The 11,652-nt window shown below is 57.8% G+C and overlaps 1 protein-coding gene across 2 annotated transcripts; it reads right to left on the reverse strand.

Moving 5' to 3' along the window:
• Nucleotides 1-1,658: 1,658 nt before the first annotated feature.
• On the reverse strand, nt 1,659-11,652 carry CCDC92B (coiled-coil domain containing 92B). 2 transcript variants are annotated; one of them, XM_063402964.1, is made up of 4 exons: nt 11,504-11,652; nt 6,622-6,775; nt 4,510-4,557; nt 1,659-2,953 (listed from the first exon to the last, which is right to left on the reverse strand). In XM_063402964.1, the coding sequence occupies exons 1-4, from the start codon at nt 11,546-11,548 to the stop codon at nt 2,304-2,306; spliced, it is 897 nt and encodes a 298-aa protein (XP_063259034.1). In that variant the 5' UTR covers nt 11,549-11,652; the 3' UTR covers nt 1,659-2,303. The 2 variants fall into 2 exon arrangements, with proteins under 2 accessions (XP_063259034.1, XP_063259035.1); XM_063402965.1 differs by lacking the exon at nt 11,504-11,652 and adding an exon at nt 8,544-10,354.

Consider the following 11,652-nt stretch of genomic DNA (forward strand, 5'->3'; position numbering starts at 1 on the left):
ATCGCCTCTTTCACCCTAACAGGGGAGAGACAAATCCACAGCAGAACCTCTCAGAACCTGAGAGAAACAGCAATTTCCAGAGGCCAAAAGCACCTCATGGGCACGGCACTCCCAGAACTGTGACGCTGGAGCCCTGGGGCTGCTCGTGCAACACTGGACAAACCTCCCCTTGCTGCCCCCACGGGTGGGTGACAGCAGGGCCCCAGCCCACCCAGCTCACCCCGCAGCCGGGGCCTGGCAGAGCCTGCCTGGACCACTGTGCAGAGGAAAACAGGCAGGAAGCATTCTTGCCGGGGAGCTCAGGGCTTTTCTCCCTCTTGCAACTGTTGGCGGTGCTCAGAGCCCAGCGGGGCATTACCAGAGCCCTCCCGTGCTGCGCTGCCCCTGCCGAACCTGTGCAGGCAGCCTGGGCACGTGGAACTCTGCAGCCACGGCTGTCAGGACCCTGCCAGGGCTCCCTGCAGCCTCCCAGGCTGCGACAGTCTGGGAGGACAGCTGGGGGCTCCTGGGGGCTCTGCACTCCCGGGGCAGCAGCTCCAGATACCTCAGGGGCTGCAAAGATTTCCTGCTAGAGCTTTCTTAACCCAGGAGCTGCACACCTCAGCCAGGCTGCTGCCTGAGCACTGTGAGGTGGGCCCTGTCCAGCGTGGCTTTGCTGGGCTCTTTCCCAAACCCAGGGGTGTGTTAGGGACCACGCAAGCAGCTGGGGAGTCCCAACCCTCAGGGGTGCCCTGGGACAGCAGGAGGGGTCTTGCCCTCCAAAGCCTGACTAGTCACATAACAGCCAAAGAAAAGGTACAGAAGCAGCTAATTTCTGCCCTGCTAGTGCAGCTCATATGCTTTGGGGTTAGTTTTTACCAAAGAGCTGGCTTGGTGACTGCTGCTGTGAATCTCATAAAGCATTTTAATAGAGTATATAAATACTGAACTACAAAAATATTTGTTCTGACTGCTCTGACTGCCTGGGCACACTGAGGGTGAGTGCAGGCAGGCCAAGCCTCGCTACTCTATGAGGGTGATGTCTTTCAAGAGGTTTCAAACTGAACTGGAAAGAAATCAGGTCTGATCTCACCCTGCAGCTCCCTCCTGCCCACGCCAGCCGTGGAGGCAGCGAGGGTCCTGCAGGAGGCTGCTGCCCACCAGCCTGGCAGGGCGCCGGCCGCAGGCAGGGCCGAGTCCCGGCTGGGCCAGCCAGGCTGGCAGCCCACAGGCCGGGGTGAAACCTCCCCTTGGGTTGCCCTGAGCAGCACAGGTCCGGCAGCACCGGAGCAGAGAGACCTTTGCCCTGCCTGGCCGCCACCGCCCTCCACTTCTAATGTGTTTCACAACACCCACAGAATGGATTGTAAAGCTGACAGCTTGGTTGGAAATGGGGCACGGCTGCCCCAGCAGGGCAAAGGCAGCTGCGTATGGCTGCTGGGGGAGGACCGGGGGCTGCTCAGCCCTCAGCAGCAAAGCCAGACCTGGCTGCAGATGTGACTGAGAACCAAAATGCTGGTGCAGAGGAGAGCCCTGTGCAGGGGGCACAGGGTGCAGCCCTGCTCCAGCAGCACACGGAGCCCGGCTGCAGCAGCCAAGGAGCCACGGGGTGTCCAGCAGGACTGCCAATCTCAGCTCTTGTCCAGCTGCCTTGTTCGAGTTTTGTGTGCGAACGTGTTGAGACAGCCAAACCGCTGCACAGGGGAGCAATAGGGCCTGGCCAGCACAGCAGCACCATCCTTCTGGAAGGGGATCCCTCCGTCACCCACAGGATCAACCTCGCTCAGCTGCCTGCGTTCTGGAGAACCTTCCTGGTGGTGTCCTGGGCCCTCTCCAGTGCCCGGTGCCGGGGCTGGAGGCCGGGCTGGGCTCACCCCGCGGTGCCAAGCCCTGCGCTGCACAGCCTGTTGCTGCTGCACGCCCACTCCCAGCACCCCGGGCCAGGGAAAGCAACCCGGTGCCCACTCTGAGGGCAGCAGCAGCAGCAGCAGCAGGAAGATCACATTTCAAAAATGCTTCCTCTTCTTTCTTTTGTTCTTTCCTTGCAAGCTCCATACAGGCACTCGGACGTGTCCCCTTCACGGCCCGGGTGCTGGGTGCTCCCCTGTCCCGCAGCACTGCCGGTAACATCCCTGGCTCAGACCTTTCGGGCAGAGGGGTCCTCCCTGGCTGCCGGCGGGTGGGAGGTGCGTGCACGGCTCCGCTTTCGGCTGCCCCGTCCCCTCCGCCAAGGGGATGGGGGAAAGAACCTCGGCCGGCGCCCGCCCCGGTGCCGCCGGGCTCAGGCCTTTCCGGCCGCTCGGGCCACGCCGTCCCCTCCCCGCCTACTCCTGGGCCCGGGGGGCGCCGTGGGCACCGGACCCCTGCCTCCTGCTGGGCTCGCCCTTGGCCGGCCGGGCCCTGGGCTCCTGCGGGGGCTGCCGGGGGGGCCGCTGGCCCCGGGAGGCCGCGGCGGCACCGGCCGAGGCGCGGGGCTGCCCGGGGGGCTCCGGCGGCGGGCGCTGCGGGCCGTGCGGCCGCGGCGTGTACAGGAACAGCGCCGGGTCGGGCATGGCGTCGTGCTCCTCCTGCGCGGGGTCCCTGGGCCGGGCGCCGTCCCCGGGCGGGCGCCGGGCGGGCGCCCTGTGGCCGCGGCGCCGGGGCCGAGCCTCGGCCGGGGGCTGCTCGGGGGGCGGCCGCCCGCCCGCCCGCGGGCCCGGCAGCCGCTGGGCCGTGGCGTGCAGCTGCAGCGAGAGGTAGGCGGCCGCCTCCGTCTGCTTCTGCAGCTCGGTGTCGAGGATGGTGACGCGGTGGCTCCGGCGCTTCAGCTCCTCCAGGAACCGGCGCTCCTTGCTGCGGAGGCTGGAGCGCAGCGCAGCCACCAGCGTCTCCTTGTGCTGCAGCTCCTTGCGCAGCTCTAGGTTGTCCTTCTCCTTCTCCTGCAGCTGGGCCTCCATCGCCCGGCACTTCTCCTCCAGCTCGCGGTCCAGGACGTCTGTGGGTCAAGGCACAGAGGGGTCAGGAGCGGGAGCGAGGCCCCTGCCCCGCTGCTCCTGGCAGGTCCCCGCACGGACGTGGCTGCTGAGCGCTCCGTGGTGCCCGCATGGCCCAGCAGTGCCCTTGAGGCTGCTCAGGGGCTTCTTGAAGTTGGGATGCAAAACTCCCCGTGAGCTGCCCGAGCAGGGGCTCACTGCCAGCACAGGCACAGGAACCGCGGCACAGGTGCTGTGTGTAACACCCAATGCGGGGTGAAAGCAAAAGGCAGTTTCAGTGGAGCATGTTGTCGCCATGGAACCTGCTGCCTCTACCTTGCTGCAGTTTTAAAATTTCCCTGGGTACGTAGTTTTTCATCCCAAAAGTGACTTTGAATGTGTGCAAAAGGTGTGGGGGAGCACATGGGCTGGGAGAGAAAAGGAAATGGTGTAGGGAAACCATCAGCCCAACTTTGGAGGGACTTTTGGCCTGAAGCCTTGGGACTCCAAAGCCTGGTTAGTCAGGATGGAGATGCTAATCCATGATTACAGAGGAGCTGGGCCGTGCTCAGCAGGGAAGGAGCCTCCATCCTGGGAGGGGGGAGTGGGTTCTAAGGAATGCTGTCCTGGGGCAGGATGGCCAGGCAGCTTGGGGAATTCTCAGCTTGGGGCTCTGGGGCCCAGTGGGCAGCAGGAGGGCTGGGTTGGACTCCTGACTCCAGCCCTTGGCAGGGTGCAGGCTGGCACCTGCCCGCTCTCCCTGGCCTGCCCAGGCCTGCTCCCATCCTCTGTAATAATCTGCTTTTTATTATGTGATTGGCAGCCACTTACAGCCTCAGCTCCTCGGTGTTTCTGCAGCTTTGTAATGAGGTCTTAGGGAGGCAGTTGCAGGCAGTAATTATTGCATGAATGGCATTAGAAGAGCAATCATTTGATGGCATCGTAAATGAAATGCTGCCCCATAAACGTGGCAGAGGGATTGTGCAGCTCTAAAAGGCTGAAGGATGGGTAGGCACTGTGGATGAGACTCTCTGCATTGTGGCTGGTGACACCCTGATGGCACCTGGTGGCTTGGGCAACAGGCCCTCACCCCTTTGCCAGCAAAGCCCAGGGGTGCAGAGCAGGGACCCCTGGCTCCATGGGAGGGGCTGGGAGTTTGGAATTCCCCTGGAGCCAGCCATGGCACTGCGTGAGGGTGCCGAGGACGAGGACGCCTCTCGTCCCAGTGAGAGCAGCCTGCATCCACCCTGGGACCGGCTGTCCTGGCACTGAGGACAGAGCACAGGCTGGGGCTTGGTGCCAGGGACCGTGCCCGGGCAGCGCCGGGGAGGAGTTGCAGTTTCATCTCTGGGACAGAGGAGGGAGAGGAGCCAGGCTGCTCACAGAGCAGCCTCTGCTGGCCGCGGGGCTCCCGGGCACCACCAGCATTTACTGGGCTGCCAGCAGGCTGTGCACGGCGCCTTCCCAGCCCTACCCTCAGCCCCACTGCCCCCTCAGGCGAGGTCCGTGTGCCCTCCTGCAGCCCTGTCTGCACCCACACCTCCTCGCCCTTATCTCGTGCCCAAAGCTGCGCTCTCACCTTGCTGGCGGGCCTCCAGCTCTTTCATTTCCAGGTCATGGGTCAGCTCTGCAAGAGAAATCCAACAAGACTGAGGAGGAGCATCCCACCCATTCTGTGCTCCCCGTGCCTTCCTCTGCACGCTTTAGGGCACAGGACATCACTGTGGCTGCAGTGCTACCTCTGCCCAGCCCACGTGGGAGTGTGGCTGTCTTGGAGTACCAGCCATAGGCTGAGCTAAAAATAGGCAATTCTGGCAATTTATGTATTATTAAACAGCCTCATGGCCAAGACATTGTCCACAGGAGGTTCTGCTCCTCTGACAATGCCTTTCCTTTTTCTAAGAGAGTTCCTGAACCATTTTCAGTGATTTAAACCAGGACAAAGAGCAGAGCAATGGATTGAAAATAGACCAAAGTGTAAGCTGCCGCCCAAAGCATTTCATAATTTACTGCTCCAGGCTGATCGCTGCCTCTGGACGTGACGCAAGCGAGGACAGCCTTGTCCCAGCATGGTGTGCCTGCAGAAGGATGCTGCCCTGCTCCAGGCAGGAGTGGGAGCAACCTGGAGCTTCCAAATCCCTTCCAAATCTCAGGAGCTGCAGCACCTACCTGTCTGCTCAGCCCCAGCTTGCTGCCTCCTCTCTGCTGCTCTTTGCCTGCTCGCTGTCTAGCCCCAGGCTACAGCACCAGGTCACAAAGGGAAGCTCAGGGACCTCTGGAGTTCACTTTACCCTGCAATCTTGCAGACAGTCCCTTTTGAATTAATTATCGCAGCCCACCCAACCACTAACAGCCCTGAGCAGAGGAAGAGAGTGGCAGCAGCAGCATTCAGCTGTTTGGGGGCTATTTTTCCCCTGAAAATGAGTTCAAATGGTTAATCTTTGCCCTACATTTTTCTTTTAATCTGCTTTTGTGTTGACTCTAATCCTCATCACTGCCATCCTTCTGAAACCGAATGCTTGGCTCAGGCTGCTCTGCCTGTCTGTCTTGGAAAACAAATCTGTAGCGAGAAGGCAGAAGTACCTGAGAATGTAATGCAGTTTCTGGAAAGCGTTCAGCACTCTCGACTGTCCTGGTGAGAATCAATGGCCATTGCTATTTTTCTGAGGCTAAAATAATAGGTTTGGAGTCTCAAATATATTTCAAATGAAAACCAAAGCAGCTGTCTATTTCCAAAGACATAATCCACTGAGCAAGTGCAAGGATGATGCACAGCCTGGGGTCCCTGTGCTGGAGCCAGGGTGCTGCTGCTGATCTGCTTCAGTACCAACCCCATGACCCCTGAGGGGCAGCTGAGAACCACCTCTGTGAGAGGGAGAGCCTTTCCCACAGGGATACCTCAGAGAGACCAAGGGGAAAATGAAAAAGTCAGGAACAACAGTGCCAGGGCAGCAGGCAAGGCTCCACAGGGCCACAGTGGGGAAAAACTTAGAGACTCTACTCTCCTCCTGCAAACAGCCCCCCTGATAATGACACTCAAATGTCAGCAGAGTCTCCTTAAAACTACCCAGGGTTGCCCCCATCACTCCTGGAAGAACCACACACCTCATCCAGGAGGACAGGACCCCTCCAGTCAGATATGGGTGTTCATGGGTCACACTGGAAAGGGGAGACCACCCATGCAGTGGGCTCATTTCAGCCCGTGAGGACAGACCCCCCCAAGTTTGATTAAGGCATGAGAACCTCACTGTCTTGCCTGCCTGAAAGGCCATAGATGAAACCATTAAAACAATGAAACAGAACAGCAAAAGCTCAGAAGGGTGGGGAAAAAGAGCCAATTTTAGCAGTGCAGACATTTCTTTGTTTCCCAGAAACCTGGGAAAATGAGAGGCTGGAAGACAAGGAGTAATTAGCTATGGCTAAATTATTGATGAGAGCAGCAGCACAAGTTGGAATGAGTTTCAGTGGTGGCAGAAGGCTGGGCAATCATCACTGCTGCAGGGGTGGCTGGAGGGGAGTGTGACACTGCCACAGCCCCACAGCCACGGCCAGGCAGCGCCCCGAGCCTCGCGCTGCAGCCTGGCACCCGCCTCCTCTGCGTCCTGCCGAGCACCTGTGTGAGACCCCGGGGTGCTAGCAGGAGCTTTCCTGCCCGAGGTGCTCCGTGAGCAGCCAGCTCCCGCACGCTCACCTGAGCAGTGCTTCTGCAAGCGGAGGATCTCCAGGTGCAGGTCATGGAGCAGCTCCATCTGCTCCTTCTTCAGGAAGGCGATGTGCCGCTGCACGCTCTGGATCTGGTGCTCCAGGGACACGGTCTCCATCGCAACCAAATTCACAGTCCAGGCCTGCAGGGAGTGGAGATGGCTGTGATCAAACGTGCAGCGGGGCTTGCGAGCCCCAGCGCCGGAGCCCTCGTGAGGGGCAGAGCCTGTGGTGCAGGGTGGTGCCTTCTCTCGACCCTCTGCATGGGAAGTGTGGCTGTGGGCAAAGGAGCCCTGCTCAGCCAATCCCCGGGGAACGGCCTCAGCCCTCTCACCTTCCAGCGCCTCTGGGGCCAGCTCCTGTCCTGCCTGCTCTGAGACTGCACAGGCAGAAAATCCTGCAGCATGAACCCTGGCATCATAGCGTGCATGTCTGTTCTGAATTTGGCCCTAGGAAATACTTTATCACTGAGTAGGATGCATCTGGGACAGGATTGCTCCCTGTCGTCCTCAGGTGGGATTTGCACCAGAGATGATTTTGGCTCTCACTTGACAAGCCCCACATTACACAGCAGCAACTGCAGCGAGTGATCCAGCACATGAAAAATGCAATATGCTCTGTCTAACCCGATCAGCACTGCATGGCTAGGAGAGTCATGTTGTCTTCCAGGAGAAGGAACATCTTCCCTGATAATTTGCCTGGCAGACAGGAGCTGCTGGCAGGCTGTGCCAGGCAGCCGAGCTGGGCTGGGGGTCCAGCCCCACGTCATCAATGGCCTCGGCAACGCAGCTGCAAGAGCCGCCCACCTGTGCTGCTGCACAGAGAGATAAAAATAACCCCTGAAAGAACCCTTTATCCCAGGAAATGCCATTTTGTGGTGTGTGGAAGCTGTACATGCTCCCTACACACAGCCCAGAAGGAGAGAAGCTGCAGCAAATCAAGGTAACCTGGCAGTGCTGGGTGAGTGGCTGGACTCAATGACCTGAGAGGTTTTTCCAACCTAAATGATTCTATGGGGAGGTGCTGTGCCACAAGCCTGAGGGATGGAGTGCATCATCCTGTCCCTGGGCAGGTGCTTCTCATCTGACTCCAGTTTTCTCTCTACTGCAGAACCAAACGAGCACTGTGGCTCACTGTTCCAGCACCCCTGGCATGGTTGCATAGGGCATTTTGCAATTCCTGCAACCAGAATGCATTTAAGATCAATCCCACAGTACGTGGTCTTGGCAGTGCCCCAAGGTCAAAGCTTTTTCCTGCCAAAGGCTCTGCACATTTGTGACAGCTCTACAGTCAGATCTCCACGTTCCTGTATTTGATGAGGTGGGGGGTGCAGGCTGGCTGAGGACAGCTGAGCACCCAACCTGCTGGTAAAGAAATGATCCAAAGTGCATTGTCCTGCAGCTGTCCTTAGGGATGGTGTCAAACCCAGCAGTGCCAGGGGGCTGGGGCTGGCCAGGCCATCCTCCTTGGAGGGCCACATGTCCTGGTGCCAGTGCAAGAGTTATGGAGTTATCTGGCATCTGCCAGAGACCAGGAATGCAAACCACACCACGGGTACATCCTCCTGCCAGCCCTGGCCATGGTGGGCTGAGCTTCTCGATGCGAGTTGTGATACCTCATCTCAGGAAACATCAGAAAGTAGGTTGGCCGAAGCCCAGGGGACATGTACTGCTATTTTCAAGCACTTTGTTCTCTCTAGCTGAAATGTCTTTAGTAGAAATGGCTGCAAATTTTCTATTGAACTTTCCCTTCTCCCATTAAGTAGGAAATTGCTCTTTTTTTTACCAATGAAAATGTTTTCCTTTAAAAATAGTCGATGATTTCAAGCTGAAAAGAATGACAAAGAAAAAAAATCTGGAATTGAGATGCTTGTTGTCTCTGATTTGGAAGCAAAGAGCCTTCATAATTTACCTGTGTATGTGGGAAGAAGCCTGTCTCCAGAGTTGCAATGGGAAATCCTTAGTGGGTTTGAATCAGCTTTGCCTGTCCAACATTACTTCCACATTTTCCCTTGAGAAACAGCTCTCAGCTTGTGGCAGGAACATCTGAAGTCCCACATGAGGGAGCGAGCACCTTGTTCTGTTTAGCCATGAACCTCCCAGCAGTACTAATAGCATGGAAGGAGGCAGGAGTGGGACACAGAGGCGAGCAGGGCAGGAACTGCCTTCATTGGAAATGAGGACAGTGCTGGAAACAGTCGTGCTGTTGCCCAAGAGCAGTGATGGGAAGAGCTCTCCAGGGATTCTGGGGACCCGAGGCTGCTGTTGTTCACCATCTGCAGCCCTGTGGGAGGGCTGTGTTGTCCTCTCTGCAGGTCACACAGCTCTGCCTCCCAGGTGATGATGCAAGAGCCAGAGCTGTTAAGGAAGATGCAATCTCATCCTGGGGCTTAAGTAGCATCAGTGTTGGAGTGTCCCTAACTTTACCAGAGGGCAGTAGATGAACATTTGTGACACCGAGGCAGTGTCCACCTGATATCCCAAAGGGGTTCAGAACCAAACTCTCAACATCCCTCCATTGCTCCTGAAGGCAGGTGGGATTGCAGCAGCATCCTGAGCCTTTAGTTTGATGTGTGCCTTCTGTCATTTCACACAGTTCGATCCCTGGGCAGTGTTGGGAGTTAATAAGGATTAGCTGCTGCTGCTGCTGGCTGATTTAACATGCACAGGATCATTGCAGCTCCCAGCTGGTAACACCAAAACTCCCTGTGCCGAGGGCTTCAGAACACCCACAGTGGTGATGACCAAAAGTCTGTGCAGTGAACCATGGCAGGAATTTTCACCCTGTGCCACAGACATGAGAGCCAAAGCATGGTCACTGGGGCTGTCCTTCCCACCATCTCCTCCTGCCCCAGCTGGGTGAGCGTGGCTCCCAGAGGGGTGCTTGTACTGCAGCAAACAGGGACACAGCTGGGTGCCCCCACTCTGATCCCTCCGTTGCTGCTGTAGCTGTTACTTCTCCTTTCCAGACTAGTTCCTAGATGCCAAGGCAACTGGTGGTGGAAGCTCTCGCAGTGACCATGTGTTCTGTGATTTTAACAAGTTATGTATGAAGTTACAACCCTAGAAAACAATGTCACTCATAACAAAAGCCAAGAGTAAGTGATAGTAGTCCTCTTTAACTCAAAGGATGCTCTGTGTCCTTGTGCTTCTGAGAGTTGTACCTGTGCACACACAGCAGCAAAGGAGGCAGCAGTCAGCTGAGCAGTGTGGTTTGCCCCTATTCAAAGGTGACACCTACAGCCTGAGCTGGCCCCTGCTCCCTGCAGAGCTCTGCCTGAACAGCTCTCTCCAGTTTTGGAGGCTGGACATCCATGGGGCTTTGCTCCTCCACGAGAGCTTTCCAGGAACAAGGTTCTCTTGCTGATCCTCCAAGGTTTTGAGCACAGAAGTGATGAGGCAGCATTGGGCTTGGCCCCCTCCAATGCCCCACATGGAGTGACCGTGGACATGGTCTTGACTGCTGAGCCTTCCTGTGCACCTGCCTCTAAACTACATTTTTTTTCTGCACTCTTTGTCCTTTCACTATGAAACCATGACCTTCAGCACAAGCATACTGGGAGTCCTGATCTCAGCTTCTTTCAAAGTGCTGGTGGAAAACCCCTGTGAGATTTACAATTTCATCCCAATTCATCAAATCTTATTTCATAAACCAAAATGACTGAAGCAGACTCTTGGAGCAGCTGCAATGACCAATTCAGTTGCAAGTCTTCCAAGAGCTGATTTCCTTTGCACAGAGAGGTTGATTAAGAATTTGCTTCCAGGGTAAAACTCTGCTTAAGTCTGCTGTTCAATGGAAATCAGAATCCCAAAACTTTGACCCAAGAGAAACCCTCCACCCCAATGATGCATCCGAAAGGGGGATGCACTATTGCCTATCCACATACCTCTACACACACACACCATCACACAATGGTCTGGCCCTTATCTGTGTGATTATTATTCCCCATAAATGGCAAATTATCTGGGAGTCAGTGGGCATGAGGTTTGCAGGAGCAGGTCGATAATTTGTCCTGCTGTGCCTGCCAGCAACCTCTTCTCCATCACATTAAAACATACGCAGGAATAAACACTCATACACACTGGAAATCCATAGCGCTTGGTATTTACAACTCAAAGAATATAAACTGCAGCAATGCCACTAAGCTAGTGTATCTTTAAATGTAGGGAAACCAGGCAAGCAGGAAGCTCAGAAACTTGCAGAAGGTCACAGAGGCAGTGGCGATGCCAGGAATAGAAACCAGAGGTGAAATCCCGGCCTTGGAAAAGTCAGTGGGAAACCTTCCCTGATCTCAGCGGAGGCAGAATTACACTTGGAGTGCTGTTTGCTATTCATTATCTGTCAGTATCTATTTACAGATAAAATCAATACAGATGGTGATTATAAATTATTGTGTTTCTTGCAATTCTCTAAGCACAACCGCCCGAGGAACAGCCTCAGTGAGGCTTGTCGGGGAGCTGCGGATGCTGAAGGCAAGGCCGTGCTTTCTCCTCCCGGCTCTGAGGAAATTCGCTACGGATCCAGCTCTGCTCCGGGCGCGGAACCGGGCCATCGCCGCCGCCCCGGGCCGATCCCCGTCCCCGGCGGAGGAGCCCGCGGTACCGCCCGCACGCTGGGGCTGGGCAGCGACGCTGCCCGGTGCCGGCGCCGCGCTCCGCAGCGGGCGGCAGGGCCCGGCCGGGCTCAGGGGGGCGGCGGCACCGGCGGGGTCACGGACCGGCAGAGGAACTGCTCGAACCGGCACAGCGGGGCCGCGGGCAACTTCTGCGGGGCCGTCCCCGCGCCCCGGGACCCGCCCGCCCCGCAGCCCGGCCCGCGCCCCGGCCCCGCGCCGCCGGCCCGCCCCGCCGCGCCCGCGGCCCGCGCCTTACCTGGGGGGAGCGGCGGGGCCCCAAGGGGCGCCCGCTGGGCGTCATGGGGCGGCGGGGCCGGGGCCGGGCCGGGCCGGGGCCGCGCCGGCTCCCGCGCTGCCCGCGCTGCCTGCGGCGGCCCCGCCTCGCCCGGCCCGGCCCCGCCGCCC

This window comes from Prinia subflava, chromosome 8 (assembly GCF_021018805.1).
Source record: "Prinia subflava isolate CZ2003 ecotype Zambia chromosome 8, Cam_Psub_1.2, whole genome shotgun sequence".
Lineage (NCBI taxonomy): Eukaryota > Metazoa > Chordata > Aves > Passeriformes > Cisticolidae > Prinia > Prinia subflava.

What these genes read in the sequence shown, in the direction of transcription:
- CCDC92B (XM_063402964.1), bottom strand. Translation starts at nt 11,548, where the DNA reads ATGACGCCCAGCGGGCGCCCCTTGGGGCCCCGCCGCTCCCCCCAG. An exon ending in CTTGCAGAAGCACTGCTCAG is followed by an intron (nt 4,558 to 6,621) that starts GTGAGCGTGCGG and finishes TTTCTCTTGCAG; the next exon opens with AGCTGACCCATGACCTGGAA. An exon ending in GCTGGAGGCCCGCCAGCAAG is followed by an intron (nt 2,954 to 4,509) that starts GTGAGAGCGCAG and finishes CTTGACCCACAG; the next exon opens with ACGTCCTGGACCGCGAGCTG.